Source organism: Crocodylus siamensis, chromosome 5 (assembly GCF_052110815.1).
Source record: "Crocodylus siamensis isolate JL-2025a chromosome 5, ASM5211081v1, whole genome shotgun sequence".
NCBI classification, from domain to species: Eukaryota; Metazoa; Chordata; order Crocodylia; family Crocodylidae; genus Crocodylus; species Crocodylus siamensis.
In genome coordinates, this window is record NC_143399.1 from 148,467,376 (window position 1) to 148,494,952 (window position 27,577).

Sequence of the window (27,577 nt, forward strand, 5' to 3'; positions counted from 1 at the left end):
CTGGGACTGCCATGCTGCACATTAGTCATCCTCATCTCCGCTATCGCTTTACTGGGCCAGTGCTGTGTCATACCATTTGCCCTCTTTCCCTGCCCCCCCCCACGTACATTGCGTACTTCTCCCCTCAACACTTCGTACAGCGTTGTTGCTTCTTCAAGCTGCCTGGTCTTGAGCTCCCTCAGCTCTGCTGCTGTGCCCTGCCCTGCCAAGCCCCTGGGTGTGAAGGCAGGAAGCAGAAGCTGGAGGAGGGAGGGGAAGCTCAGGGACTTAGTAGCAGTAACAGCTGCGTTGATGGGGAAAGCAAAACCGAGACTGGAAGCTTTGGAGCAGGTTAATGCTGTAGGAGGGCCAAATGAAGCCTGTGGGCCATTGGGCATCCCTGTTTTATATGGGCAGGATGGTGCTGACAGTTCCACTGTTCAGTGCATTCATAGTGCCATGAGTCAGTCACCTTGCCTATTTTTTCCCCCTAAGCTACATTCTAATTCAGGGAGACGTTATATACTTGGAATTCTCTAGAGCTCTTACATCCTGAACAATTCAGTTCTATTATTCCCATTTATTTACAACTATCACTGTCCCTATTAGGGACTTAAGCACTTTAAAATTCTTAGAAAGAAGTCTAACACAATGCATCTTCCTCCATTGCCAATTAACTGGTGTACTTCCTCTGCCAGACATCATGACCAGAGGTCTTGGTTTTCTCTGTTTAAAAATTGCAACTTCCCTGATTTAAAAAAATAAATAAAAAATTGCCAATTCTCTGATTTTTAAAAACCCCAAAATCTCCCTTTTCCCGTGATTAAAATGAAATGCCATTATATATGTAGGTATCAGTTGAACACAATGCTTTATTGCTATAGTTACAAATTTTAAAGCAATTTGGAAGCCTACTAGTGCCTCAATCACTATAATAAAATACATTCTAAATACCTGTAAATCTTGGCATTTGATTTTTTATTTTATTTATTTATTTATTTATTTATTTATTTTTATTATGGAAAATTGAGATCCTCTTGCCCCCTTCACTCACCAGGATGTGGGGCCCCTTCCCCTCTCTCCACACTGCTCTGTGGTGCTGATCAGCCCTGATATGCTGGTGCCCTGCTCCCATTCATGCCATTGCCCCTCCCAAGCCACAACCCTTGCCAGCCCTGTTGGTGCCCACTGATCCTGCCAGTGCCCCTTACTCCAAAATCTTCCAGCCTGCAGGAGGAAACCTGTTGTTTCCCACATTTTTTGTTCTCCTTTTAAAGACAAAAAATCAGTGCTTTTCTCTTTAAAAAGAGAAAATCTGCCCTTTTGTCCTTAAAATGAGAAAATCCATGTTTTACCGCTTTTTTTCATGGTAAACAGAAAACCCGAATCCCTGATCATGTCTCTCTGCACCAGAGCTCACGCTGTGTGCTGTCTTTGCTTCAGTTGTGGGGGTCTGGCCATGTTGAGTAACCCATTGATCTTTGTTAGGCATTAGGTGTTTAATTTTGTTTCTATAACAAATGCCAAATTTAGGAGGACATTCCATAGTCCGGCAGCTGTTGCTCCTTGTCCTGCTATCTTGAGAGTGCAGTTAGTGCAAGGAGCCACACTAACATACACTTGAAAGAGCTATTATTTTCCTGCAGTAATGGAGTGGTTCTTGGATAGGATGCAGTCAGTTTAGTCCCCAAGACTTACTTTAACAGAATCATTAGCTAACATTGATTTAAGTTATGAGTACACTGAAAATGTCATGATTTCTCTGTCTGTTTGCCCTTCCACAACAGAACGGTGCACTAGTAAAGATTTTCTTGGCCGATACCTGATTATTAACCAGCTATGTCAGCCTATGCCAATCTGGGTTCCCAAGGGAAAGGCAGCATTCTACAGTGCCTGTAGCAGGGGTGGTGTTAGGGAGGGTCTTGGGAGTGTGGGGGGCAATAGTCAGCCCATAATTCCCTGTAGCCACCTCCCTGGTGATGCTGCCCACCCTGTGCAGCTGAGCTGTTCCCAAGCCTAGCCCCTACTCACCCCCCCTGCTGCGAAGAATCTGGCGCAGCCCCTGGCTCCGACCCCATAGCAGACAGCCTGCCCCTGCCCCATGTACAAATCCAAGGGGGCACATGCCCTCTATGTCTCCCCTGGAGGTGTGCACAGCAGCAGGGAGCAGCTCCCACCTCCTCACCCCTTGGCATCTCCTGGATTGCTGCCTATGCCTCTGTCCTGCTCCTAGCCCCAGGCTCCTATTCACCACCCTAGCTGGGCAGCCCCTATCCCTGCCCCACTCTCTCCCTCATCGTGGGGGTCCCCTTCCAAATTCTGTATTCCTGCCACAAAGCGTGAAGGTGCTGGAACTTTCAGTGGGTGTAAGAATGTGTTAAACTGAGCAAAATAAATAATGCATTTTCCCCTAATCTCATTCTTTGCTGTTGTGTTTTTCACATAGTTAGTATTGTAGCAGGCTGGAGCAGGGTCTGAGTCTGAGGCTCTGATTTGAGTGGCTATGTAGGAATCCCTGCTCCAGATCCCTGAGATGTGCATCCCAGTTGGTGGGATCAGAGCAGATGGGGTTGTATTGGAGAGCCTGGCTGTAGGTGATAGATCTAGTGGTGGGCTTAGGGTGGAAGTTGGGAGTGTGAAGGTAGCTGTAGTGCTCAGTTTGTTTCCAGTGCAGTTCGATGTTTCTGTGGCTATTGAAAAGTTTCATGGTGGTATCCAATAAGTTTAATTTGCTGTGTGAAGTATTCTAGAGCCAGCTTGGAGAGGTGGAAGTTGTTAAGGACAATAAAAAACCCCTCTTGTCACCTACAGCCCCTAGCTTGAATACTTTGCGCACATCAAGGATTTCCATCCCCTCCTGGAAAATGGTGACCAATCCATCTGTAGTCTGGCTTACGGGCAGCTGCCCCCCTCCCCGCCCCCAACCTCAACCTCAAGCAACTCTTCTCTCCAGCATCTCTTACTCTTACCAAGCTACTAGGCCTTGCTTCAGACCCAGATGCCAGCTCTCATCAACACAGACCACATAATCACTAGAGCAAATGACACAAAATATAGTATCTGAGGTTCACTCACCTGCTCCTGCTGATGTCGTATGTGCCATCACATGCTTACAGTTCCCCTCTGCTATCTATATTGGACAGATGGGGTGACCCCTACATGAAAGATATTAACATCAGTCCAGATAGACACTGAAGCCTGTGGCATAACACTATAACCTGCCTGGGCCTTCCATCATTGATCTCGGAGTAAATGGTTTTTAAAGCAACTTTAAAAAGACAACTTGAACATAAAAATGTGGAACAAGAAATCATCTACAGACTGAGCTCTGTTAAGTATAGTCTCAAGAGAGACTCTGGATTCTTAACCCATTACATGGACTTATGCCCCTCAGTGGGTTAACTGCTTTGCCTTTTCCCTTTTAATCTCTTCAGCCCACCTTTGCCTCTCACAGCAGTGCCCCCTCCTTTCTTTATCCTGTATGTGCGACTTACTTTATTTCTTTTTATTAATACCCCTGCCTTCTGCAACTACATTCATAGTATCTGGAGAAGTTGTTTAGTTGCAAAAGCTTATGGCATTGATTCTCAGCTGTCATGCTGCAAGATCCTTTCAAGAGTGATGTGGCATCTGGCTCTTGTTTGAGGAGATGAGTACTTCCCTCCCTGATCCATTGCCCCATATCTGCCCTTACAGGTATCCAGGACAAATAGTACCTGTGGTGCTCCACTGGGGACTCCTGCTGCCTCCCCACCAGCTGCCCCTATTTTCTGTGCAGCATGCTGTGCTGTGGGTATATGTAGGGCTGCAGAGCCTTGCTTTGCAGCCTTCCTTGTCCCATGGTCCCAGGGCTGGTGGGAGGGGCTGCCAGGGCAGGTGGCTGCAGTTGCCAGCATGCGAGACCCTAGAGGAGCAGCCTTGGTGGCAGGGGCTGATCCTGACCTCTCAAATCCAAACTTGTAGGGAAAGGGAGAGGTCCTACCCCTGCCACTCTCACCTGGCACCAGCTAGATAAATAACTCAACGATTTTCAACTGGGGTGATGCTGAATTCAGAGACACTGTGGAATGGTGCCTTGAGGCTGAAAAGATTGAAAATCTCTAGTTTATGGCTTTCTGAACAAGTTAATCTCTAAGGTTCCACCCTGCCCTGTTTTTTTGTTTTTGTTTTTTCCAAGACTAGGGACAGAAATTACAAACCAGTTCAAATCTGTAAATAGAAAGCCAGTGCACATGAACTGCTTTCAAAATGGCTGAAGCCAGTTTAAGTTAAACCTGGATGGATGTAGTATCAGACTCAACCGTTTAGGTTAAATGGGTTTATTGAACTTTTGTCCCCGATCTTCTCCAGATTCAGGTTTAACGTGCAGTCCCTCAGCATCACAGGATGCTTTGCACCTCTCTCCCCCCGCCGCTCCCCTTCCCCCCAGCTTACAGAGCAGGCAGACTAGCCTTGGCCTAAGCCCTCTGCTCGAGCAGAGACGTGTGCTCTAGCGCCCCCCAGCTTCTGGCTGAGCCACTGCAGGCATGTGGCTGCATTTCCAGAATCAAAAGTGAATGTCTGTTTACTTGCTTATCAGTTTAATTTATGGATCTTAGACTAACATGCAAAGATTGAATCAATTCAGCCTCTGGCTTTTTGACTGTCTGTACTTAACCCAATGACCATAGTAAGAATTAAAATAATTTTGTTGATTTTTATGAGGAGTGGAATTATCAGCTGCTGGTTTTAGGTTGGAGGAGGGTCTGTTGGCAAAATATGCTCACTTATTCCATCTACGTTAAGGCTGAGAGCACTGTAAGTTAAACAGCTGTTAGGACTTTCACTGGGAGAAAAAGAAAATCATCTCCTTGTCTTCTGTGATTTAACCACAATATCACATGATTTCTGCTTTATAAAAACCCAAAATTTTGCAGCAGACTGTAGTTTTCTCATGAATTCACCTCATTAAGGGTGGAAATTCTTGAGGTAAAGATTTTTCAAACTTACTTTTTTATTTTTATTGAGTATTTTGTACAGAAAAACAGTTACATGCCTATTTTAATGAACAGAATATAAGATCAAACATATGTAAAGGAACAACTTTAAAGAAATGACATATCTGAGTTTCCTAGTTTTCAAAACACTAATAAATATTTAGTAGCTCTGCTCTTACGGTTTTGTTTTTTAAAAATATGTTCGGTCATGTCACTGACATTATTCTCTTTTACATGTTAATCACCATGAGCCTTAACATCTGCCAAATTCCTCTTAGTGACTTTGCCTCGTATAATATTGAATTACAGGTAAGTATTACAGCTTATTAGCCCTATATTTCATTTTAAATTTCCTCAGAATTTTTTGTTTGAATAAATTTTATGTAGTTTCATAGTTTCTAGGGTTGGAAGGGACCTGAGTAGATCATCTAGTCCGACCCCCTGCCATGGCAGGAAAGAGTACTGGGATCAAACGACCCCAGCAAGGTGTTCTTCTAACCTCCTCTTAAAAACCCCCAGGGTAGGAGCCTGCACCACTTCTCTTGGAAGTTGGTTCCAGAATATGTAGTTATTGCAGGGTAGTGTTTTAACAGTTGAAAAATGGCCACCATAGGAGGACTGCATTTATATTTCTTCATACTTTTTGCTTTAAAATGCATGAGGAATTTCTTAACTTATCTGCTACAAAAATCAGGGTTTCTGAGTGTTGCAGATGGTTTTAAATAATTAGAAAGCACATACATTATTGCTATAATTCTTGTACTTTCCTTTATAAAAGGGTTTTGATTCAACTGCCAGAGCTAAAATAATTATTTATTTATTGCTTACCTGAAGGATCCAGGTGGCAAGTATTTGCTTGAGATGTGCATCAGAAATACACGTGGAAGGCCGGTGGTAACCTATTTACCCTGGGAATTTGGCAGGAACTCTACTTTCACTTCTTCGTTATTCCAGAGTAACAGAAAATGAAGTAAAGAATAATCTCTTACCTTGTCTCATTTTGAAGTATAGCCAAAACAAATGATCAAATTAAGTCGTCCTTTTTTTTTTCCCCCCTCTGCCTCTCCCCAGCATGTCTTTTGATGGGTTCTTGTGGTTGTAGATGAAGGTCTATCCCTATCCCCCACCGAACCGAACCTGGTGATTAGGTTTCTTTAGGATAGCCATCTAGGCTTGCCTAGCATTGTAATCCATTACATGGTAAGTAGGGCAACAGTCCGTTTTTCATCAGCTGAGGAAAAATTGTTTAAAGAGTGGTGAATCTTTTGAAATGTTATCTCAGCTAGGATCCAAGTACAACGATTGTAGTCACGATAGTGAAGAACGTCTGGGTAATGATGAGCCAATTTCCAGTTTTTCTCAAGTGAAAATTTGAGGCAACTTGATTCTTTTCACCTTTCTCCTGTCTTCTTCATTTGCCCAATGTGCTTGCTCTCAGGATTAGTTCTGCTAAAGGCTTACAGTTGGCTCTCCATGCTTTGTGTAGGTAGACAGTGAGCTCAGTTATTGTAGGAGCCTCTATGAGCATTGCTTATGACTTGTAGTTTGGCATTACGTATGTGTGATTGTTTTAATCCATACTGACCAGTAGAACCAACAATGTCTGAGAAATGAAGAGCAGAAATGTACAAAACACAGATGTCATTTTTATGTAGATGCTGCTTTTTAAAAAGAGGAAAAGCAGCAAATCACATTAAGCTTCAAAATGGTTTAAAATATTTTCACATATGTCCATGAGGTGTCAGTATGTGTCCAAGCAGAGCATATTTGACTTGATGACAAAAAAAGCCTTCGTTCAGAAAAATGTATTTGGTAACCTTTGTGGGGCCAAAATTATTTTGAAAGATAGAAACTGAGAACAGAGTAAAGTAAGGAAATGCAACCTTATGGATCATTTAAAGTGTGGCTTCCTAAAAATGCTATTTTCTAGTAAGTTGTACTGATCTAGAGCAGGCTTGTCCAACATACGGCCCGTGGGCCACCATGTGGCCCACCAAGCTGTTTTTTGAGGCCCAAGGTGCTGCAACGAGAAACTAAAGTAAACACTGTACTTCCATTATTGGGGGGGGGAGAGGGATGATGTGATACCGCTTCCTGTGAGATCTTTAAATACGGCTCGCTGGCCCACTGGGTGATAAAAAGTTCATGATCCGGCCCCACATTCAAAAAGGCTAGACACCCCGATCTAGAGCTAGGATTCTTGTTTGCAGTTTAAACTAATGAATTACCATTTTGATTTTTAAATAGACTTAAATACATTTACATTCTATTTGCATATTTTGTTGTAAATTAAAGGTGGTGTTTATATCTGGTCATTCCTTGTACATTTTGCTACTAGATTGTCCTTAGCAGGAGTCACTCTTGTGATTTCACTAGAGTATGGGTACAGCAGGTTCAAACAAATAAGAATAGTAAAAAGTAATTGGGTGTTAAGTAATTGACTTTTTTCATTGTTACCGAAATACTTGACTTTAAATCCATTGATGTTTTGTGTTATTTTGCTGTTGTCATTTAGATAAAAAGAAACACTAAAAACGAGAAAAAATAGAAATTAAATGCTATGCCTTGGCCTTGAAACACTTAACCACGTGCTTAATTTTACATACGAGTGGATCCAGTGACTTCAGTGAGGTTTATTCATATGCGTAAGCCTATAGAATCCAGGAATAAGTGCAGGTTTTTAAAAAAAAATTTAGAAGCTCTGTGAATAAAGTGTCTTCTGGTATAATAATGTTTGTTGCTAGTAGCTTAATATATTTTTAAACATTAGGTAGTGCTGTTTGAAATGCTTTTCTAGTTCAAAAATTGACAAAATAATTTAAGCTCATTTAATGTGAAATGTATCCTTGAAGCATCTGCATGTAATGAAGAGTCTCAAAATAATCACGTCCATTCCTGACCCTTGTGCATACCAGGCAGGGGACTGCCATATCAAAATGAAATAAAATAATTCTGTTTATTTAGTTTTTATTGTTTTATATTTTAACTCTTTGCTAACAAACCCTATTGAATTGGATAACCAGCATATAATTAAAAAAAAAAAATTATTTGTATTTTAACATAAGAAGGGATTGAAAGCCAGTACTCTGATGGTTAGTAAAGAATATGGGAAAAGAGTACAGGATAACATCAGTGCAACTTTTTACATTTAAAAAAATGTTTCTGACTTAATTTTTGTGCTCTGTAATGACTTTCCTAGCTATAGTACAACTACAAAAAGCTTTCTGGAAATATTAAAGACTGTATCTTCAGACTTCCATTAGTTTTTCACAATGGTCATACACATTACTATGATGACACTTGCAAATTAAACACATTATAATAATACAATAAACTTGCATATTAGCCTGACAACTATCATTCTGTACACAAATTATTCTGACTTCAGTGCTTTTGGTATATTATATATACACTCTTGTATCTGAAGTTTTGACACACTCAGGTTCTAAAAGTTTTATAGTCTAAGTAGTAATGAAATATGAGCAGTAAATAATAAATGAGATCTGATTGTATAGGATCACAGGAGTCTGTTAGTAGGATTTCAGCAGTAATGGTCACTTCCTTAACTAGCTTTTGTAATGGTTCATATGTGCATGTTAAAAGAAAAAATAAAATCACTTGGAAAATTCAGTTTTATCTGCTCTCAGTTACATTTTTGGTTTTTAAATCCAAGTCAGTTAAAAGGCTTCAAGAGAGTGTTGATAAAGATAGGGGTCAGCAGCCTATGGCCCACAGGCTGAATCCAGCTGGTGGAGACATTCAATCTACCATATGGATGTGAGGCTCTGCAAGTGGGGGGCCTTTGGCTTTCCCTGTGCCACAACATGGAGAAGTGATGGTAGCAACTGGGTTTTAGCACCCGCCCATGTTGGACTCGAACTGGGTTATTTTGGTCTGCAGCCTAAAAAGGTTACCAACTGTTAGATAAAGATTTTGAGGTATTAGTTTGTATAATGGGAATTGTAAGATCCTTGACTGCATTTATATTTGTTCACTGTTGGAACGTGCCTCCTTTTATGTACATATATGTATGTATAGCTGTGTATATAAAATAATATCAATAGTATTTCAGGCATCTGTTTATGCGTGTTTTCATGTGTACTTTTATGCATTCACAATTCTACTGAGAGACCTGTTTCTAGAATTTGTGTAGATAATTTATTCAGGAGGGCTATAGGGTCCTTGAAGAAACTTTTGGCAATTTGAAATTTTGTTTTAAAAAAGCTTCTTTTAGAGCATAGGTGGGCAGTTATTTTGCCTAGAGGGCCACTTAATGGGTTTTGGTGTGTTGTTGAGTGCTGCACACACAGTCTTTCAGAAGATATCATTTTAACAAATTATGGCTTTAAAAAAAAATTGTACACTTAAAAATCAAACAACTACTATAACATATATTTTAATTTTTTTTAAATTGCCCTGACATGTTTTATTGAGTAGTGTGTATAAAGAAAATTGCATAATAGCTGAAATAAAGCTTTACACTTGTATATTTTGGGGGTGGGGTGGGGAGAGGTTAAGGAGAGGGTGTGGGCATGTGTGGTTGGGATTGCCCACATGCTAGGTGCCAGGAGCCAGCCAGGGGTGGGGGGATGTAGGCAGGGGACATGTGCAGCAGATCTCATCTGGGTAGCTGCACCTGCAGTCCAGTCCACAGCTGATTTCCACCCCCCCCCCCCGTTGCTTCTCATGAGGCTGACCAGCACCCACTCCTGGCCTGGCCAGGATGTACAGCTTCCTAGCAGGGCTGTTTCTGGTGTGGCTGCAGCTGTTCAGATACTGCTTGGTTCCCCCAGACTCCAGTGGCTCCTCTTCCTGCCCCTGCTGTGCCATTCTGCCTTCCACCCACTTCGTTGCCTGCAGGTGGATGCTCATTGTGCTGGACAGGCTTAGTGGGTAGAAGAAGTGGGAGCTGGAGCCCTACATGCTGGAGCAGAAGCTGTCCAGCTACAGCTTCCCCCCTACTCTGCCTGCCTGGCATAATAAATAGCCACCTGTGGGTGGAAGGTAGCCAGAAGCTAGAGCTGGAGCCCCTCACGCTGGGGCAGGAGCCTCCTGGCTGCAGCTTCCCTCTCTTGCCCAAAGTGGTGTAGCAGAAGCAGAAGGTGGAGGAGCTGCTGGAGGTGGGGAGAGCCGAACAGTACCCAGGCAGCTGGGGCTGTACTAGGAACAGCTCCATTGGGAACCTGTGTGCTCGGTGCAGGTGGGAATGCAGGGCATACTGCCCTGGGTAGGAGCAGGCAAGGCTCAGCCCCATTCAGAGCACTGCAGGGGGCAGCCATGGCCTGTCTCCAATCAGTTGGTGGGCTGGATCCAGCCTATGGACTATATTTTTCCCACCCCTATTTTAGAGTGAAGCAGTTTATTTCTTTGTGCAGAGATTTCTTAACTAGTCATATATGTTTCTTTAATTAAAAGGAGTTTGACATTTGGTAATGAAGGTGCTGTGGTATTGCAAAGTGTAGGGTAGGAGAAAGATGAATGATTGCTGTTACAATCCAACACAAGGGGAAATTTTTCTCCTGCGGTGCTGGTACAGCTATTTTGAGGCATTTAAGGCAGATCTAGGCAAGACAAGTAACATGTATTCTTGACAGTAAGGAATATGTCCCCATTTGATAGGAATACTAATAAAAGGAGGGATTGATGCAAAGCTTTCTGGCTTTGTGGTGTCTATTTGAGCATGGTGGACATACTGAATTTAGTTCAGCTTTCAACTCATTTTTTTTTTTTATTGTGGGGGGGAGGGGGAAATAAAAATGCTGCATTCAGGCTTTTCATATGCCAAAAAGGTGGCCAGGGTTGGCAACTTGCTTGAAAAGGCTTCCTTGTTTGGCAGGTGGAGGAAGAGAAGAGGAAGAGACAAAGCAGGGGCATTTAAAGCCCCCTGGGAGTGTTTTTTCTAAAAGAAGTAACTGTTGACTCCTGTTATCTTTGAGGGTAGTTAAACAAGTTTTCTCTGTCTCTTCTTCCTAACTGGTTAAGCTGGAGGTACCTTCCACTTTTGCAAAAAGTACAAAAACTTATGTAAGCTTTCTCATTCATAGTAATATATACTGAGCTGGCTGCTCCTGTCCACCAGTCGGAAAGGACCTCTGGGAGCCCCTTCATATATACTGTGCTTGTGTGAGAGCTAGGAAATGCTAAAAAACAAAAAAAGTCTTGCTATATATATACACTTGAGGTAATTATTAACCCTTGCTCTCATATGCACTAAAGTGAAAGGATGGTGCATATACAGCCACAGTAAGTATTTATATATATTGGAGATGGGGGAAAATACAACCTGTGTTGGTCGGTATCCATAGCAACTGTAATTCAGTTCTCTCTGCAGTATATGCAGTATTTTCTGTTCCTGGTACGTATAGGAAAACAAAATACTGCACATGAGGAAGGAAATAAACTGTGGTTACTGTGGATACCATGCCTCTGCATTGCCTGAGTCTGCGTGTAAAGTTTTGAATTATGATGTTGCACTAATGTAATGTTTGGCGTTTTGTCTTTTAATTCATTACATTATTCTCCACTGAATAACCTGACTGGAAAAGTACTTCACAAAGCGTCAGCAAATTTTTGTGATTTTTCTCTCTCTCTCTCTCTCTCAAAAAGAGTCTTATAGTTCATGGAAAAATGCTAGCATTTCTCATTTAGTTCATGTTTTCCTTTTTTTACAGAAACGTCTTTGTCAAGTAAGCAGCCTTTTTCCTGCACTTTCGGTAATTTGGGTTCCTACATCCATTTAATACTTCAAATTGTTTTTTGCTGGAAAATTTGAGATTGGTGTTAACTTAAGAAAGAGGTTTGCTCAAGAAAGAGGTTTTCAGTAATAGCGCAATAGAAATAAAGAATGGCATTTCAGGAGTATATCTTTTTTCCATTTTTTGTTTTTGGACAACTTTTCCCATTTGTTTACACCTAATTCAAGAAATGAATGGATTTGCTAAAGAGAAGGTCTAGCTTTCAGCATATGATTTTGCTGATATTTTTTGTACTGTCAACAGCAATCTGCTACTTTGCAAATGTGGATGGTTTTGGAAATGTTCTAAGCTAGTGAGTCATTGCTGAAGATTTTTAATAGCTGAATGCAGTGTTTGTTTCCACCCTTTCACAGCCTCGAATGACATGAATCATTTTTAGTGTTTCCCAAATAATAGTTAGTCTAAACGGAAGTTGTGTATATTTCTGAGTCAGGCTGTGCAATGTTGGTGGTACCCTCCCAACCACTGCTTTTGTACACATGGGAATTCTATAGGAATTTAAAATGGACTCAGATTGTAAAAGCAAACATTTGGTAACTGTAGCAACTTATTTTAACCATAAGGATTTTTTCCTTGTGCTGTTTGATGTCACAAAACTATAATAATCTGTTACTGACTGGCACAACTGACTTTAACTTGTATGTAAAACGAAAAAAAAACCTGCATACCTTAACAAAAATCTACAAGGACTGCTTTACCTTAATAAATATATACATTTTCTTAAAAGTGAGAATACTGTAAATGCTTCTGATATTTTTTTTTATTGTTCTACTGTTGTTTTGAAAGGTACTTTCATTTAGTCTGTGTGAATAATGAAACCCTAAAACTTGCTCCCTATGCCTACATCCCTCCAATATATCCCTAGTCCCATTATTTTCTAGTGATTATAGATAACTTTTTATTTTAAAAAAAACAAACAAACAAAAACCAACCCTTTTCTAGTCTATTCCAAGCTGAAATTGCCATGGTGAACTCTTAAGAACAAAATACATTTCTCGGGAAACAAAGAACAACCAAATTGATCTTAACCTCAATTACCTGTTGTTTGGCAGGAACAAATTTGGCCAAACTTAATCTTCATAACAATTCCACAGATCTGTAGCTAAGGGCAAAATCAGGCCTGTTGTCCATCATTGTCAGTACAGGAAAACCCCACTTGTAGGGCAGAAATGCAACAGGAATGTACAGCTTATAGAAGCCTCAGACATAGGATCACACTATTTGGCTTCCTGAGTGAGGAAAAAAACTCAGCTCAAATAGAAGTGGTGCAAATTTGAGCTGGGGCTTTTTGCCTCAGTGCACGTGCTCAGACATGTACTTTGGTGTGGGGCAAATTTTGCCACTTGGGGCAAAATAACCCTGCCTCACTCCTCCTGGATCTGCAGCCAGGGGAAGCTGGAATCTGGGGCCAAGTCCCAGCAATATAAAAACCTGCCCTAGCAAGCAGCTCAGGGCTACTCCTTCTCAGGAGGATCTGGGGCCTGGAAAATTGGTATCTGGTGACACTAGCCCCTTGTGTCAGCTGAGCTGCTGCAGCAGCACCCCAAATCCATTTTTAAAAATACCCCCAAATCCATGTTCTTCCACAGTTGGAATGAAAGAGAGAGAGAGAGAATGCGGGTCAGTGTGTGAGCGGGGACCTTGGAGGGGGTGTCCCCTGACCCTCACAGGGTGCAGCCCCCACACAGCACATGGACTACCCCCCTGCAGGGCCCAGCTCCACCCTGGAGGGGCACCCCCCCCATAGGATCCCAGGCACCCTGTAGGGCCACAGCGCCCTGCTCCAAAGACTCACAGGCACCTTGCAGGGCCACAGCCACCCCCCCACAGGGTCCCAGTGCCCCCCTGCTCCACAGGGTCCCAGGTACCTTGCAGGGCCACAGCCCCCCCTCCCACAGGGTCCCAGTCACCCTACAGGGGCACAGTCACCCCTCAGGATCCCAAGCATTTGCACCAAACCCGGGCTACTGAGCTGTGCTGGGCTGGGCGTGGTTGGCTCCCACTGTGCGCTGCCAGCTCTGCGGCAGCTGCTGCGTGCTGCAGGCTCCATGCTCTAGCCACTTGCAACCCCTGCCCCACCTACTCACCACCCCCTGGCGTTGCACACCTCTAGGGATGGCACTGGGGCTGCCACGTGCCTGTCCTCCCTCCCCCTACCTGGCAGCTGCGGCGCTGGTGGCAGCAGGCAAGAGGGGCTGTGCCTCTGCTGCAGGCACAGCGGGTGGCAACACAGCATTGTGTGACCTGGGCTGCGTACAAGGCCATGCACTAGTGGGCTGGTCGGGGTCCATTCAGCATGTATGGAGCCTGGGTCTCGCAGCACCATGTCACGCCCACTGTGCCTGCAGCAGAGCCACAGCCATGCTGACTGCTGCCGCCAGCACCGTAGCTACTCAGTTGGGGGGCAGGTGTGTGGCAGCCCCTGCTCAAGCCCCTCTTATGTATCCATCCACTGTGATATCCTCTTCTCCCTCCACTGCTCCCCACACCCCCTGATGTCCCCCTCCACTCCTGACATCCCCTTGCCACTCCTCACATCCACAAACCCCTCCATTCCATGTCCCTAACTTACCTTTGACAGTGTTGGGGGCAGCAGGAGCACCACAGAGACACCCTGGCTAGAAACCAGAGCATCTCTCCTGGAGGACCAACTCCTGGGTTGCCTCCAGGCAAGTCTGGGACTGTGCCCTGCCCCGCAGTTCTGCACAACATTTTTTTTTTATCTTTGGACCAGGGGTCTAATTTTTCCCCTGCACTGCAAATATGCAGTGGGGGAAAGTTTTTTGTTTTTGTTTTTGTTTCTGCACATGTGTCTTGCAGCATCTCAAAAGGGTTTGAGATGCTGCAAGACTTGCGTGTGTGCTCATCTGGACATGCCCAATGAGTGTTTTGAACACTCTGTAGATTAACTGAGGTTGTGCCTCTGTATGGGGGAATGTGGAGCACTAAAAATGCTACTTAACAGACCTTTGTTCTGGGCTTATAGAAACAAGTGAGCCTACTCCGCCTACCTGTCCTTGCAGGAGATGGATAGGGAGATAGCTGAGCAAAACGGATAGGAGCCGATCTGTTCTCTCTGAAAGCAACACTAGAAGAAGAGGGAGGATAGTCATTTACTGCTACCCTATACATCCTCTTTCCTGACTCCACCTCATTCCCCCAAGAGCAAAGGAAGTTGGAGGAACTGTGACTCAGGAGAGTGTTTCTGAGTCACAGTGTCTACAGCGTAAGCACATGGCTGTGTCTGTAGTCATGCTGTAGGCTTAAGTATGTATTATGTACTGGCGGTTGTGAAAATACTAATTTGGTATAATTTGCTTCATGTGTATTTTTTTTGTAGCATTGGTGATGAATAAGGGGTACATGGGGGTGCACATGCACCCCATGAACACTGGTGCATCCCCTGACAGGCAGTACTCCCTGCTTAAACAATGGGTGGGGGGGGAGGCTGGAGTACTGGTGCCCACCCTGTGAGCACCAGCTTGGGAATGGGGGCACCGGATGAAGTGCTGTTGGTACTCCCCTTAAGTGAGATTGGCTGAGGGTCTCCTCCTCCTCTTCCTCCTCCTCCCCCCCACCCCCACTCGGTGAAATTGATGATTGGCTGCAGGGAGGGGGACCCCCCAGTTGCTGACTGGCTGCTGGGGGGGTATGTGCCCCCCTGACTCAGGTGTCACCAGTCACCTATGTTTTGTAGCTTGATTTGCTTACATTGGGAAATGCTATATAATTCTAAATGTACTCCATTGTGAACAGTCTGCATTCCAAAAAGATTGGTAGCTTAGGTTTCCATACTTGCTATGGAAAATTGCCCAGCCTGCTGGTAAAAGGGCAGCTGGAGTCTCTTCAAGACCTTTTCTGCTCCAAATCTTTTTTTTTTTTTCCTTCATCAGAACCAAACATAAAAATGTTCTTGCTCTCTTAGGTTCCTAACTCAGCAAATTATTGGATGAAAACCAGTTGGATTAAACTCAACCCTGGAAAGATTGGGTAAAAGACTGGCCAGAGAAAAATCTTGAGGAATTTCAAGATTGTGCTATTGATTATGTTATCTTTTGAATGTCTTTTAATGATTTGCAGCCTTGCTAGAATCATCTCTGCTTGTGGGTTCTTAGATAGCAATATTAGGTACTTATTTATTTTTCTATTTCCAGCAGCCCAGAAATGTGTTCATTTCCTTCATTCCTGTGGTCATCTAGGTGTTAGTTGTAGGTAGTGTTCTTTCAATGTATTTTCCCTAAGGCAAACTACAAATATTAATATTTTGGCTTCAACAGAACTGTATTTTTAGTAAGAATATAGTGATTTTTTTTTTATTTGTCTTTCACCTTCCTCCTTGCTTAGAAGATAGATAGTATTATATATATTTATTTTCTGAGCAAGGAGGAAGGTGAAAAACAAGTAAAAAAAAAAAATTGTCATTTTCTTACTAAAAATGCAGTTCTGTTGAAGCCAAAATATTTTGTAGAAATGTCAGACCCGATGAGAATTCCATTGTTTTTTGTTTGTTTGTTTTTGTTTGTTTTTTAAATCTTGGCAGATCTGAGAATCAGAAAGATGCCCACTTCCACCTCTAAATAGCCAGTAGCCTTGAGTTGAGGTAGGGACAGGAGGCATGGGAGCAGCTGAAACTCTGTTTTGAATTGGATAGGGCAGAGTTTAAAAACTTGGTTTTCTGTATCTCAGAGAGGGACCTAGTCAGCAGGTTGGCTACCATGAGGTGGCATGCGGGTTTTGATTTTTTTTGTTGTGTTTTATTTTTTTCATTAAAAAATGTTTTTTGTTTTAGAAAACCTAAGTTCTTTACAAAACAGAATTCTGGCTGTTTCCCCAGTTGAGTAAAGACTTTTTCAGCACAACATTTACAGTATTACACCTGTCTTGTATTTGTTCCCAAATGAAAATGAGCATTTTTTTTTCTCTTTTTCTTTTAAACATATACATGCAGAAGGTCTGAATGCTCAGGGACAAGTTTTTTTTTTTTTTCTTTTCCTTTCACTCTCTCAACTGTTACAACATGAAATTATTAAATTAATTCTCCAAAGGGTTTTTAATGCAAGGGTTGTTGAATTTAATAGGGGTGTTTAAATAAATATTTAGAAGATGGGTGAATGCTGATGACCTCTTTTTCCTTCTTTATGTATTGCAAAGTATATAAATATACTGTTGAAGAATATTTTTAACTAAAATTTTTTCTTCTTACTTCCTGGTATTTCTTCTCTTTATTCTCAGCTAGTTTTGATTCTTCATACTTATCTGTTGAGGTGAGGGGAGGGATGTTGACGGGCAGATTTGTGTTTCTATATGTAAATTGGAGGATTAGTTCTCACTATTTTTGGAAAGCATTGGAAGGCTAAGGATTAAGCCCTGATTCTTGTCTCTCCAAGTAGTGCTAACTTAAGCATCTAGTTTTCAGAGTACCATATTTTCTTGCATATATATGCCTCAGAGTAAGGTATCTTATTATTTGAAAGGCGAATGAAGAGAAAAAACTTCCCTTGTACTGCGTAACTGAGTAGCAGTGCTATAGGGCAGAGCCTGCTCATTATTTTTCCTTTGGATCTTGTGCAGAATTGCTCTCACTTTTGACCAGCCAAAGCTCAAGTGGCAGAGACTGCTTGTACCATATTTCCTTGCTGATAATGCGCACCCCAATTTACAGCAGCTGTTTCTGGAGGAGGGAAAGGTGCATGTTGTGTTTGCAAAAATTACAGTATATTTTGCAGTGTAACTTTTTACTGTATAGGTGTTTGCGAAGTAAAGAGAACTCTGAGAAGTCTGTTTTAAAGTCAGACACATTAGATAGGTTTAAAGAATATTTTAAATTACTTTAACTTATTTCTTTGATACTTATTCTTGCTTGAAAAAAAACAAATAACAAGTACCTTCAGAGAACTATAAGATAACTAGTAAGTGGTTAACACGTACAAGCAAAAGCCAAAGCCTTCTTGTTAGGTCTTTGTTCTTTACTTATGTATTAGTAGTTAAACGACAGATTTGTAGTGAACGTGTGTCATCTTATGTGTGTAATTTTAAAAAGCCACTGAAATGAATAGACTATTGATTGAACTTTAAAAAACCCAAGAAGTTACATATGAGAAATGCATAATTGCATTCGCAATCTTTGCGGTTAGAATAGAGTTAATACTACCGTTGTAAAAATTTAACAAATACAGAAAAATATGGTCAATAGCCATTACAGATTACTTTACTTAAGTAGCTATGTTTTTATAAAATAACTGTCAAAACATGCCCTTGTGGGGGGTTTTTAATAACTTGTTTTAGAGTTATAGTGTTAAATTACCATTTTACTTTTTGCCTTAAGCATGATGTCATACTCATAGCATTAAATAGACTAATTGGATTTCTTGCTGGATTCTTGATGTAGCTAGGTTTTGAATCAATTGTAGGAGTTATAAACTGTAAATTTCTAAGTCTGAGATCAAATTAAGCCTAGTTGTACAGTGTTTCCATCTAGCAAGTATATTAAATTATAATTTATCATTGTAATCTGCGGTTACTACTTTTCTTTCTTTGTGTGCTTTCCTTAAATATTTCTCAGTCTTTGAAGACTAATTTTATATATTACATGGGCCTGGCCAGTAGAGCCGTGGTGAACTATGTACTCATACGTAGAGTAGAGGACGCTGGTGGTGTTTAAGTGATTTTCTTTTTAAAGACAAATTGGTCATTTTTTTTCAGAAGATTATTTATAGACAAATCAGAAAAACCTTGCTTCCTATACATAAAATACTAAAAAAAACTTTCAGCGAGTATCGTGTATCATTGAAGAACCACTGACATTGCTTGCTGAACTTTTAAAAATAACCCATTCAGAAATAAAATTGCTATTACTCTGAAGCAACTTTTATAAGAACTTAGCCTTACAGGTAAATAAACAATGTTTATGTGGTACAGATGTGAAGATTTGGTTACTGTGTTGAGCTCTTCCAAAGTTAGTGAGCCAGAAATCTGGGTTTTATTCTGCCAGGCTACCAATCCTGAGCTTTGAGCACCAAACTAAAGTAATATATGAAAGTGTTTAAAAGCATGGCTTTCCTCAGAGTTCTTTCTAGGAAGTATAGGAAGCTGTTTGGGTATGTAGTGGTAAAGGCACTGTAGATGTTTTAAAATAATACCAAACTATGATATGTATTTGCATTAAAATCTGCTGTGAGAATAATATTCTGATTCTTAAAATTTTAAAAGTATCTGAAGCAGTTAAAATGCTTGAAACCTTCTCTGCCTGGGTTAGTTAATAGACCTGAGTAAGAATATTTTCTTAGAGTCACTGAGTTATTCATTCTGTTCCCCATTTACAGATTGCAAATATATCAACAATTGAGAAACATCAAAAATGTCTCCATAATGCCTAGTATGAACAAAACCCCACTGTTTGTGTAACAGAAGCATTTCCAACAGTTTTGTGACACATGATGCATTTATATAATACACCCACAGATCAGTACACCTACTTTAAGCAGACTCAAGGCAAAATATAAATTCAACTTTTTGGATAGCTTTATTAGGTTCGTGAAAGGTAGATTATACTTGGTCTAGTATTTTACAGGCTTCTGGTTTTTGAGACCTCTGTGTGCATTTGTGTTCTGTTGCAACAAAAATGGTTTTGGTAAGTAGTAGTTTATTTTAGTCTTTTTTTTTTTTCTTTTTTCTTTTTCTTTTTCTTGTCATCATTCTCATTTCAGCTCTTAGGACACTTATGCAAATAAATGTTCTTGATGTCTTCAAAGAGTTAAATGAGAATGGCTTTGCTGCTCTGTGCAGTGACATATGAAAGTAGTTAGAATGTTGGAATTGTTTACTTGCCTAAATTGTTAGACGGCACAGCCAGTACACCAGATTTCCTTGTGGTTTTTAGTGGAAAATATTAAACACACACTCTTTCTTCAGTTATAGAATTTTTACGTTTGAGCTGAATTAGTCATCAAACTGGTACAAAGATTCCAAATGTGAAGACTGCCCAAAAGGCTTTTTTTTTTTTTTTTTTTTTTTTTTTTTTTTTTGCTAGAGGAAGTTGCATTTGAGAGCAGTGGCTCAGTTCTCTGGTAAGTGTAACGTGAGCATTACTAGGCATTTCATCTTGCAGGTCTGCAGTCTGTGCTCTTTACACTATTGCTCAGTTGGAATGCTTCTGTGGGTGTGATTTTTGTGCCGTTAATGTGTTCTTTAATGGCCCATTGAGGCAGTAGCTTTGCATGAACTGCTCAACACAATCTAAAAATCACCAGCAAAAAAACTGCTAAGAAGAACGTTGAACGCCGGAGGAAAATCCAGTTGGCACAGAGACAGATGTTCGAATAAAGAAGTTGGCTCAAAGAAGATGCACGGAGTCTGATTTTTTTTTTTTTTTTTTTTTTTCCCTTTCCTCTCCTCTGAGTGAAGACTATAATGGGAACTGTATTCACATGGTGATCAAAAGAAACACTTGAGTGATGAACTGCTTTTTCAGAAGTCTAAGGCAGTAATCTGAGCCCTTGTGCCATGGTAGCTTGCTTGTTTTGCTGAAGCAGTCTTCCTTAACAGCATTTCTGTCTAATGCCTTCCCTGTCGGAGCAGCCACAGCAACTGCCTAATTGAGAAAAAAATGAATGTTCTGCATTGTTCGTGTCACTGATGGAATAAAGCTATCTACATTTCTGTCATTTGGGAAATCTGGATTAAACGGGCAGTATTATTCCAGGACTTCTATTGTCCCTTGTGGTCTGACTCATCGCATGTAAATGTACTGCAGCTTTGCTGTACATTGCAGAGATTTTTATTGCATGGGAAAGAATTGTCAACCTCTGAGCATCACATTCTGAAGGACTGCTGAAAAATTTGTGTGGACTGTGTTTGACATTGACAAATGAAGTTGCCAAATTGCAAAATGATTAGATCCTGAACCACTAAGAACAGTTGTGTTTATTTTTCAGTCACCAGAAAGCCTGATACTGTTAATTGGAAACTGACCTTGTGGGACTGTGTAGCCGTGATCATCTCTGTCAGAGCAATTGTTCCTTGTTTCATTCTACACGGGATAGTGTCATGTCGTCTACAACAATGATTTCACTGTGTGGATAAATTTATGCTGTAGAAGTAGCTATATTAAGAAAAACATTTGCTGGTAAAAGGACGTAACAGAGATTTATTGCAATGACTTTTTTACTGTAATGTAGTTATACTGAAAACTATTTTTGATACATTTTCCACAAATTCAGTGTTGTAGTGTAGATGTTAGATAAAATCATATTTTGAAAAAAAATGCAATTTTTTTAAACAGGATCATTTGGGCACCCCAGGGTGTTGAATATAGAAAATGAAATATAAGGAAGTGCAACAGTGTCCTTTTTTAGTATTAAAACACCAGCAATAGGTTCAGAACTTAAGTTTGTGAATACATAGGCAGAGGAGAGCGTTTCCTGGGCTGCCTTGACTTTGATTTCTACAGTGCTGTTCTGAATATAGGTTTTTATTTTCAAACGGATGGAATGAGTCGAGTCTGTATTGTTGTTTTGGAGGAGGTAGAAGATGATTCTCCCACATTTATTTCCAAATTACCTCAGGAAAACCTATCTCTGCGTCCATCACTTTCTGGAAATGTGTTGGTAAGACCTGGCTGTTTTGTTAAATGTTCAGTGTTTGTAAAAGCTGCAAAGTTCCCATGATGCTTGTCAGAGGGTTTACATAAATATGCAAAGTAGTAGCTGGATTATTTTGTCCTTGAACAAGCAGTTGTAATTAAAAATGTAAACTACCTATATTAAGCAGAGAGATGTTTGAAACTTACTTAAGAAATTAAAACTTTCAAGGGCTCTTTTTTAAAAAAAAATGTAACTCCTTATTTGTGACACAGTTAACAAATAGGAGCTTTTTATTTTTAATAGCAGTATACGGTTTCTAGCAAGCCTGAGCAAATGACATTTGTGGTAAACGTTTCCTCAGTCCTCACTGGTGTATTTATTTAGTACCACTTTAGAAACTGATGTAACCATTATAATGCAGTAATAAGCTGTGTGTATTTTGAGAACTGGTACAGTAGATGATGTACTCTGAGCAATGTCAGTCACATACTAAAATAAAAAGTTAACATAAATCAGATTGTAGATGAATGTAGCTGCTGTTACTTTCCAGAAATGTACTTAAAAAAATATGAATTTTACAACAGAATTTTACTGTACTTAACTGACTTGCTGTGTGATTGTGATATGATATAGTCTTAGAAGTTTGTGATGCTGGTTAGGAAATCCCATTACATTTAGTAATAAATGTGTCTCTAATCCATGTGCATTTGTTACTATACTTCTCCGTTACTCTGTGCTTTCCAAATGCATATGAATTACTACTTTAACTTTAAGAATATCAAATAAGGTTGTTTCTGAATACTTTGTAATATGTTCTAGACTAGTTATGTTTATTTTGAACAAAGATTTTTTCAGTGCATTTCTTTTAGCTTGTCAGTAAAGACTTACAAAAACCTAGATTACTTTTTTAAAATGAATGGTTGATTGGTTTGTCCAAAATTAGTATGATGTATTTTTTCCTTGAGGGTTTGTTTTGTTTTTGGCTTCTTCCAAGCTCACATTCATAGTTTCTGTTGTCTCCCTTTGCTACCTTGGGGAGTGGAGGTATTTTAATTTGGTATTTTTAGTGGTGTGTTGTCATCAGAAAAATACACTTGTAAAGTAAATATTGGAATGGAATGTATGTTTATATAAATTTAATTTATTGTCTTTCTTTTCAGCCACCACTAGTTCAAGCAATATTTAATGGGGATCCTGATGAAGTTCAAGCACTAATATTTAAGAAGGAAGATGTTAACGTTCAGGTAAAAAGAAAAGCGTCTTTTAGCAAGTACAGATTAATTTCATTTTAGCACAGTCCCTTCCTGTATTTTACCTGTTCAAAACTGTTTATTTGGGTACCTTAATTTTACTAAAAGGAACAAGGCCTGTGAATAACATAAGTACAGTAGTGATACTGCTGAGGAGAGGAGCTAAAGAAATAAATGTATTTAATACGAAACTCATTTTACTAAATTTATTTAAGGAGAAAAGAATTTTTAAATGTTGGTTAACATTTAAGCTTTAGATTTCTAGTTCATTTGTACATAAACTGATTTGCCTGTTTATATTTGAGTATTAGAAATGGCAAGAAAGAAAATTCTAGGTTTATTATATTAGTTTTTAATCAAATAGTTGCACAATATTCAATTTGTATATCTTAGGTCAGGGGTGTTTTTAAACATCTGGTCCAAGGAGGTGGATGAACCAGCCTATGGGGATTCTTGTGGGCTGGACCTTCCACCTCCCTGGGCTGGATTTGGCCAATGAGGCTTGTCACTGGCTGCCAAGGAGTTAATGTTACCTGCCTTCCCCTTTTACTCCTTTTCACCTTTTCCTCTTCCCTTTCCCCCTTGACTACTGAAATTAGGGTTTTTAATTGGCCCTGTTGACTGAGATAGGTGGGAGGGATTGCAGGTAGTAAAAATACAGTGATGTTTAAATCCTTGGGTTCCAGAACTGTGCCAAAGCAGTGGTTCTGGTAGCCACAGGAATTAATGCTATGACTGCTTTTTGTGGGATATCCAGCTTGCGGGGAGTCCTGCCTACTGGATCTTGCTCACTAGGAGCCCTGTGGTCCAGATCTGACCTGTGGGTCCAATGAGTTTGACACTTGCCCATATTCATTAATTGAGCTGAGAGAAGTCCAGAAGGTTTAAAACAGCATAATGTGTATAAAATAAGGCAACATTAAACCATTATATCCTAAGATGTTAGAGAGATAATGGGGAATTTTAAATACCTTACCTTTTGTATTGAGTATCACATGAGAAGAAAATTCCCTGTTTTGCTTCTTTAAAAAAGAAAAAAAAAGTTTGATACAAACTTTGTAAAGACATTTCTGCCCTCCTATTTGTAAAGTTTCTTATTATCAAAATGTCATTAGTTTTAAAGGATCAATACTGGCAGTTGCATCCAGGACCATACCTGATATTGTCTAATGCAACACCAGAGTAATTGCTGTTGTATTCTGTGTATCCCGAATACTGCAAATATAAAGAAGCTTAATCAATTATCTGTATATTTAGATGTTTAAAATCATTTTGCAGGAGCTTATGGGTCTCATGTAATGCCTGTTAAAGTACATGTGAAGTCTTAACATCGACTTACTGTTAGCCTGAAGGATTTATTTTACAAAGTTGTTTTATGGGATATAATAACCTCCTTTATGAAAGTGAAAAGACAATTGTGTATTTGGGTGAGGAAGACTGGTAGTTTATCTATTTTTTCTGTTTTTGTTCAATTTGGATTTTTTTGCTTTGTGATGTGGCTTCTTTGTAAGCCTATGCTATAATACTTCAGCTATGGCACTTTCCCCAAACTTTTCTGTGGTACTTGCTTTTATAGAAGTTGCATGTGACAGTTTATTTGATACTAGTATTCATAAACAAGCCTGGATTGTGTGATATCACATTTTAGTCTCTGTAACTTCAGGATGTTTCTTTTGATATTTGCTTCTTATTCAGAGATGCCTTTTCTTGCGTATGTTCTGGGCACATCATCTGCAACTTTTATTCTGAGACATCTTAGTCATTTTACTTATGCTTTTCTTTAGATACTTTTAAATTAATAAGTTAATTTATACGTTTCATTATTTGAAAAAAAAAAAAAAAAAAAAAAAAGCAAATCAAGCCAGAAGTTTTCTTAGTTTTCAGCATATGCAATATCTTTCCTGCACAACCTCATCAGTCATATAGAATCAGTCCATAACTATTGATGGATGGATTCACTCCTCAGCTAGCTAAGTCCTGAGTGAGTGGGGGTGGGGAGAGGGCAAGAGAAAAAGCAGGTGTAGTGGGACAGTATATTTCAAGAAAGATGATTCTAGTGACAAGCAGTTATGGTGAGGAAGTACACTTCAGACAAAACAATAATCTTGTTTTTAATGTTTTAACATTTTTTTTAATTCTTTATTTCCTCCAGAGAGACAAGCTTATTAGTCATATGCAAAGAGGTATTTAAATATTCAGGCTACAACAAGTGTGCTGTCTTCCAGGGTAGCTTCCTAAGCATCCTGTCTAATAAAAATAGGTTCACTGTCAGTACCTCTTTCTTAAGTATTGGTCCTAGTCTTTTCAAAGCATGGGAAGTTTAGTTTTCTTAATATTGTGTTTGCAACCTGCAACCTGTTTTTCAGATGCTGACAAACAGGCAAATCTTCCTCGCTGTCATTTATGGGAACTGAAAAACATTGCTTGGTAAAATGGCCTGATTGTTTGTTCTGATTTTTTTTTTTTTTGTAATATTGTAATTTTTTTTTTATTTTTATTTTTTTTTTGGGTTTTTTAATATTCTTACCTGTGTGACAATAATGTAGGCCATTTGTTAGAGAGGCTTGGGTGATTTTTGTATCTTCATACAGTCCAGATATCTCTTGAAATTGTGCCATAAACTGGCATTAATGGAAGGAAAACGTATTTTGCAATAAAGTTTAGAATTGTATGGGAAACAAAGTATAACATTTATTCTCCTGATACTAGCTAAGAAAATTCAGCGCAGGTCTGTTGACTTCATTAATCCCTCTTGTAGATTTTTTTTCCTGACTATCCATTATTATGTAGTTAATATGCTGACTGAGGGTTCTCTCCTTTTAGAGACCAGTGACAATTTGTTGTTATGAGTTTGAAATGACTTCACCAAACTAAAATTTGCCCAAGGATGAATTAGATACGCATTCATTCTTTGTTGACAAATCCAGAAGACAATTTAGATGGTACTGTTCTTTGGGAAATGTTCTTTAGTTATCCAGTTTCATTTATTATAAAAATTCATATTTTGATATATAAATATCAATACTGACAACCTGAAAAGTCCGTTCAAGTACATATTTGTATAGTATTGTAGCAGCTGATTATGTTATTGAATCTAAGTTGGATACATCTGCGTCTAATTGTATTTGATGCTTGTTCAACATCGATACAGTGGTAATAGCTAACAACCATGATCAGGCTGGGCACCTGTATGCTAGGTACCATACAGAAAAAATAAATGAAAATCTGTACATTGTTTCTTTTCTGTTAGACAAGCCTCAGAATTAGAGTGAATACTTTAAAAAAAAAAATGAAAAGTTTAGAACTGGTTCTACTATATGTAATGTAATTTTGGGGCCTGATCAGATGACAGTTTACCCTTCTGTAATTGGCACTGCATCAGTGGCAGTTTAAAAAGAAAAGCGGGGAGGGAACGGAAGTGGGGAGATGACTCAAATCCTTAAACTAGGGGTACTTTGCCCAATTGAGTATATATTGCAATTGTTTAGGTTTTGTCTATTAGGCTCTTGGCAGACATTACGTTTATCATGTGGGTAACGCATTAATAGCATGAAGAGTTATAATATGCCTTGTGCAGTTAATGACAGGATAAATGGCAAACCAGCCACGAAGGTATTCCGTATTTTAATTGTGAAACATCTTTGTGAATGGTTTATGTCCTGTTTTAAACTGAAGCTGAGATGTGTTCCAGACATGGGGTTGCCCACTGCCCCATCTCATTGAACAGCCTTTTGGGATTGTCCCGAGGGCAACACAGGTGCTGCAATATAGCCCTTTTCCAATACCTGTGATTAAGCAACCCCAATCTGGGGAATTTAGCATCAGGGGCTGGGTCTCTCTTATGCTAGGCTCCCCATATGCCAGATATCACATGATTTGGATCTGAGGTATTTTATTACTGATCCCCAAAATAACACAGCATGGCAGGTCCTGCAGCTTTTGGGATTTGACATAACATTCCTCAAATCACCATCATGCAGTTACATTAGTGTCTGCCCAGGGCCTCTTTTTAGCCACGATTGTCCTTTGCTAAAGACAAACAGGCAGTAGGGAAACAAATACAAACTTAATAGTAAGGTGCAGGAACAGTTGCTTACTGTATGAAAAAAGTCTAGGATAGATGCATGTTTGTCCATTCTTGATTCCAAACTAATTAACATCAGTTTACAAAACTAAGCTAAATTACTGCAGTGGTTGGGGGCAAGTGTCTGTCCATACCAGACAGACAAAAAATGAGTACAGGATTTGAAATAGATTTAAAACTGTTACTTGACATTGGTAACTTGCAAGTAGAAGTGTGCGAAGACTGCATCCAGATGTCCTTTTGACAATCAAAGTAAATGCCACTACTCACTAAGTTTATTCTCTTGTGGAAGAGTCTTGTAGTGGAAGAACTCTCAGTTCAGTGGTGACCTTTCATATCATGAGCTGTTGTACACAGCATAGAGAATCTCAGGGTAGCAAAGTTTCATTGCATTTGGGGGATGGGGGAGGCAATGCATTTTCATGCTATTTCTCAGCCTATTGTGGTACAATGTTTTTCTAGACCATCAAAGTTTGTATTTTCAGCCCAGTAGTTGTAATACATAGGTTGTAATATGCAGAGTCCAATTTGTACCACTCTAATTGCTTAAATTCTGGCTTCTGGTTCACAAAGGATAAATAAAGACGTTACATGGAGGTTTGATGAGCAAATTGATCTGACCAGTTTTGTGTAAAAAATTTTTCACAAAACTGATAAAATGGATTATTTAGTTTTCAATTGCATCATCTCATACCTAAGTTAAGGGAAAAAAATCTTGAGAGTGCACCATAACCACTGTAGTAGTCAACATCATTGGTATGCCATAGACTTACTTATCATATGTTCTGATTTCAAAGTATAAGGTAGCAGGAGTGGTTTGGATTTTTTTCTCAGTTATGAGCTTACAAGGGTTGCCAGTAAAATAACTTGTGTTCTGAGCTGTAAATGAAACGCATTTGATACGCCTTTTTATTAATGGGTGATAAATAAACATGGAAATAAACTTTTCCTG

The 27,577-nt window shown here is 39.7% G+C and overlaps 1 protein-coding gene across 5 annotated transcripts in view; it reads left to right on the forward strand.

The window, feature by feature from the left end:
- The window catches only part of ANKRD28 (ankyrin repeat domain 28), a 183,108-nt gene that overhangs the window by 42,865 nt on the left and 112,666 nt on the right, over positions 1 to 27,577 (forward strand). For 2 of the 5 annotated variants that reach the window (XM_090046612.1, XM_090046613.1), the window contains exons 1-2: positions 19,821 to 21,315; positions 22,452 to 22,535. In XM_090046612.1, coding sequence (XP_089902738.1) covers positions 21,199 to 21,315; positions 22,452 to 22,535 — 201 coding nt within the window. In that variant the 5' untranslated portion in view covers positions 19,821 to 21,198. Of the gene's footprint in view, positions 1 to 11,649; positions 11,669 to 19,812; positions 21,316 to 22,451; positions 22,536 to 27,577 lie in introns of those variants that run through there. The other 3 variants (XM_090046614.1, XM_090046616.1, XM_090046615.1) reach the window with 3 other exon arrangements.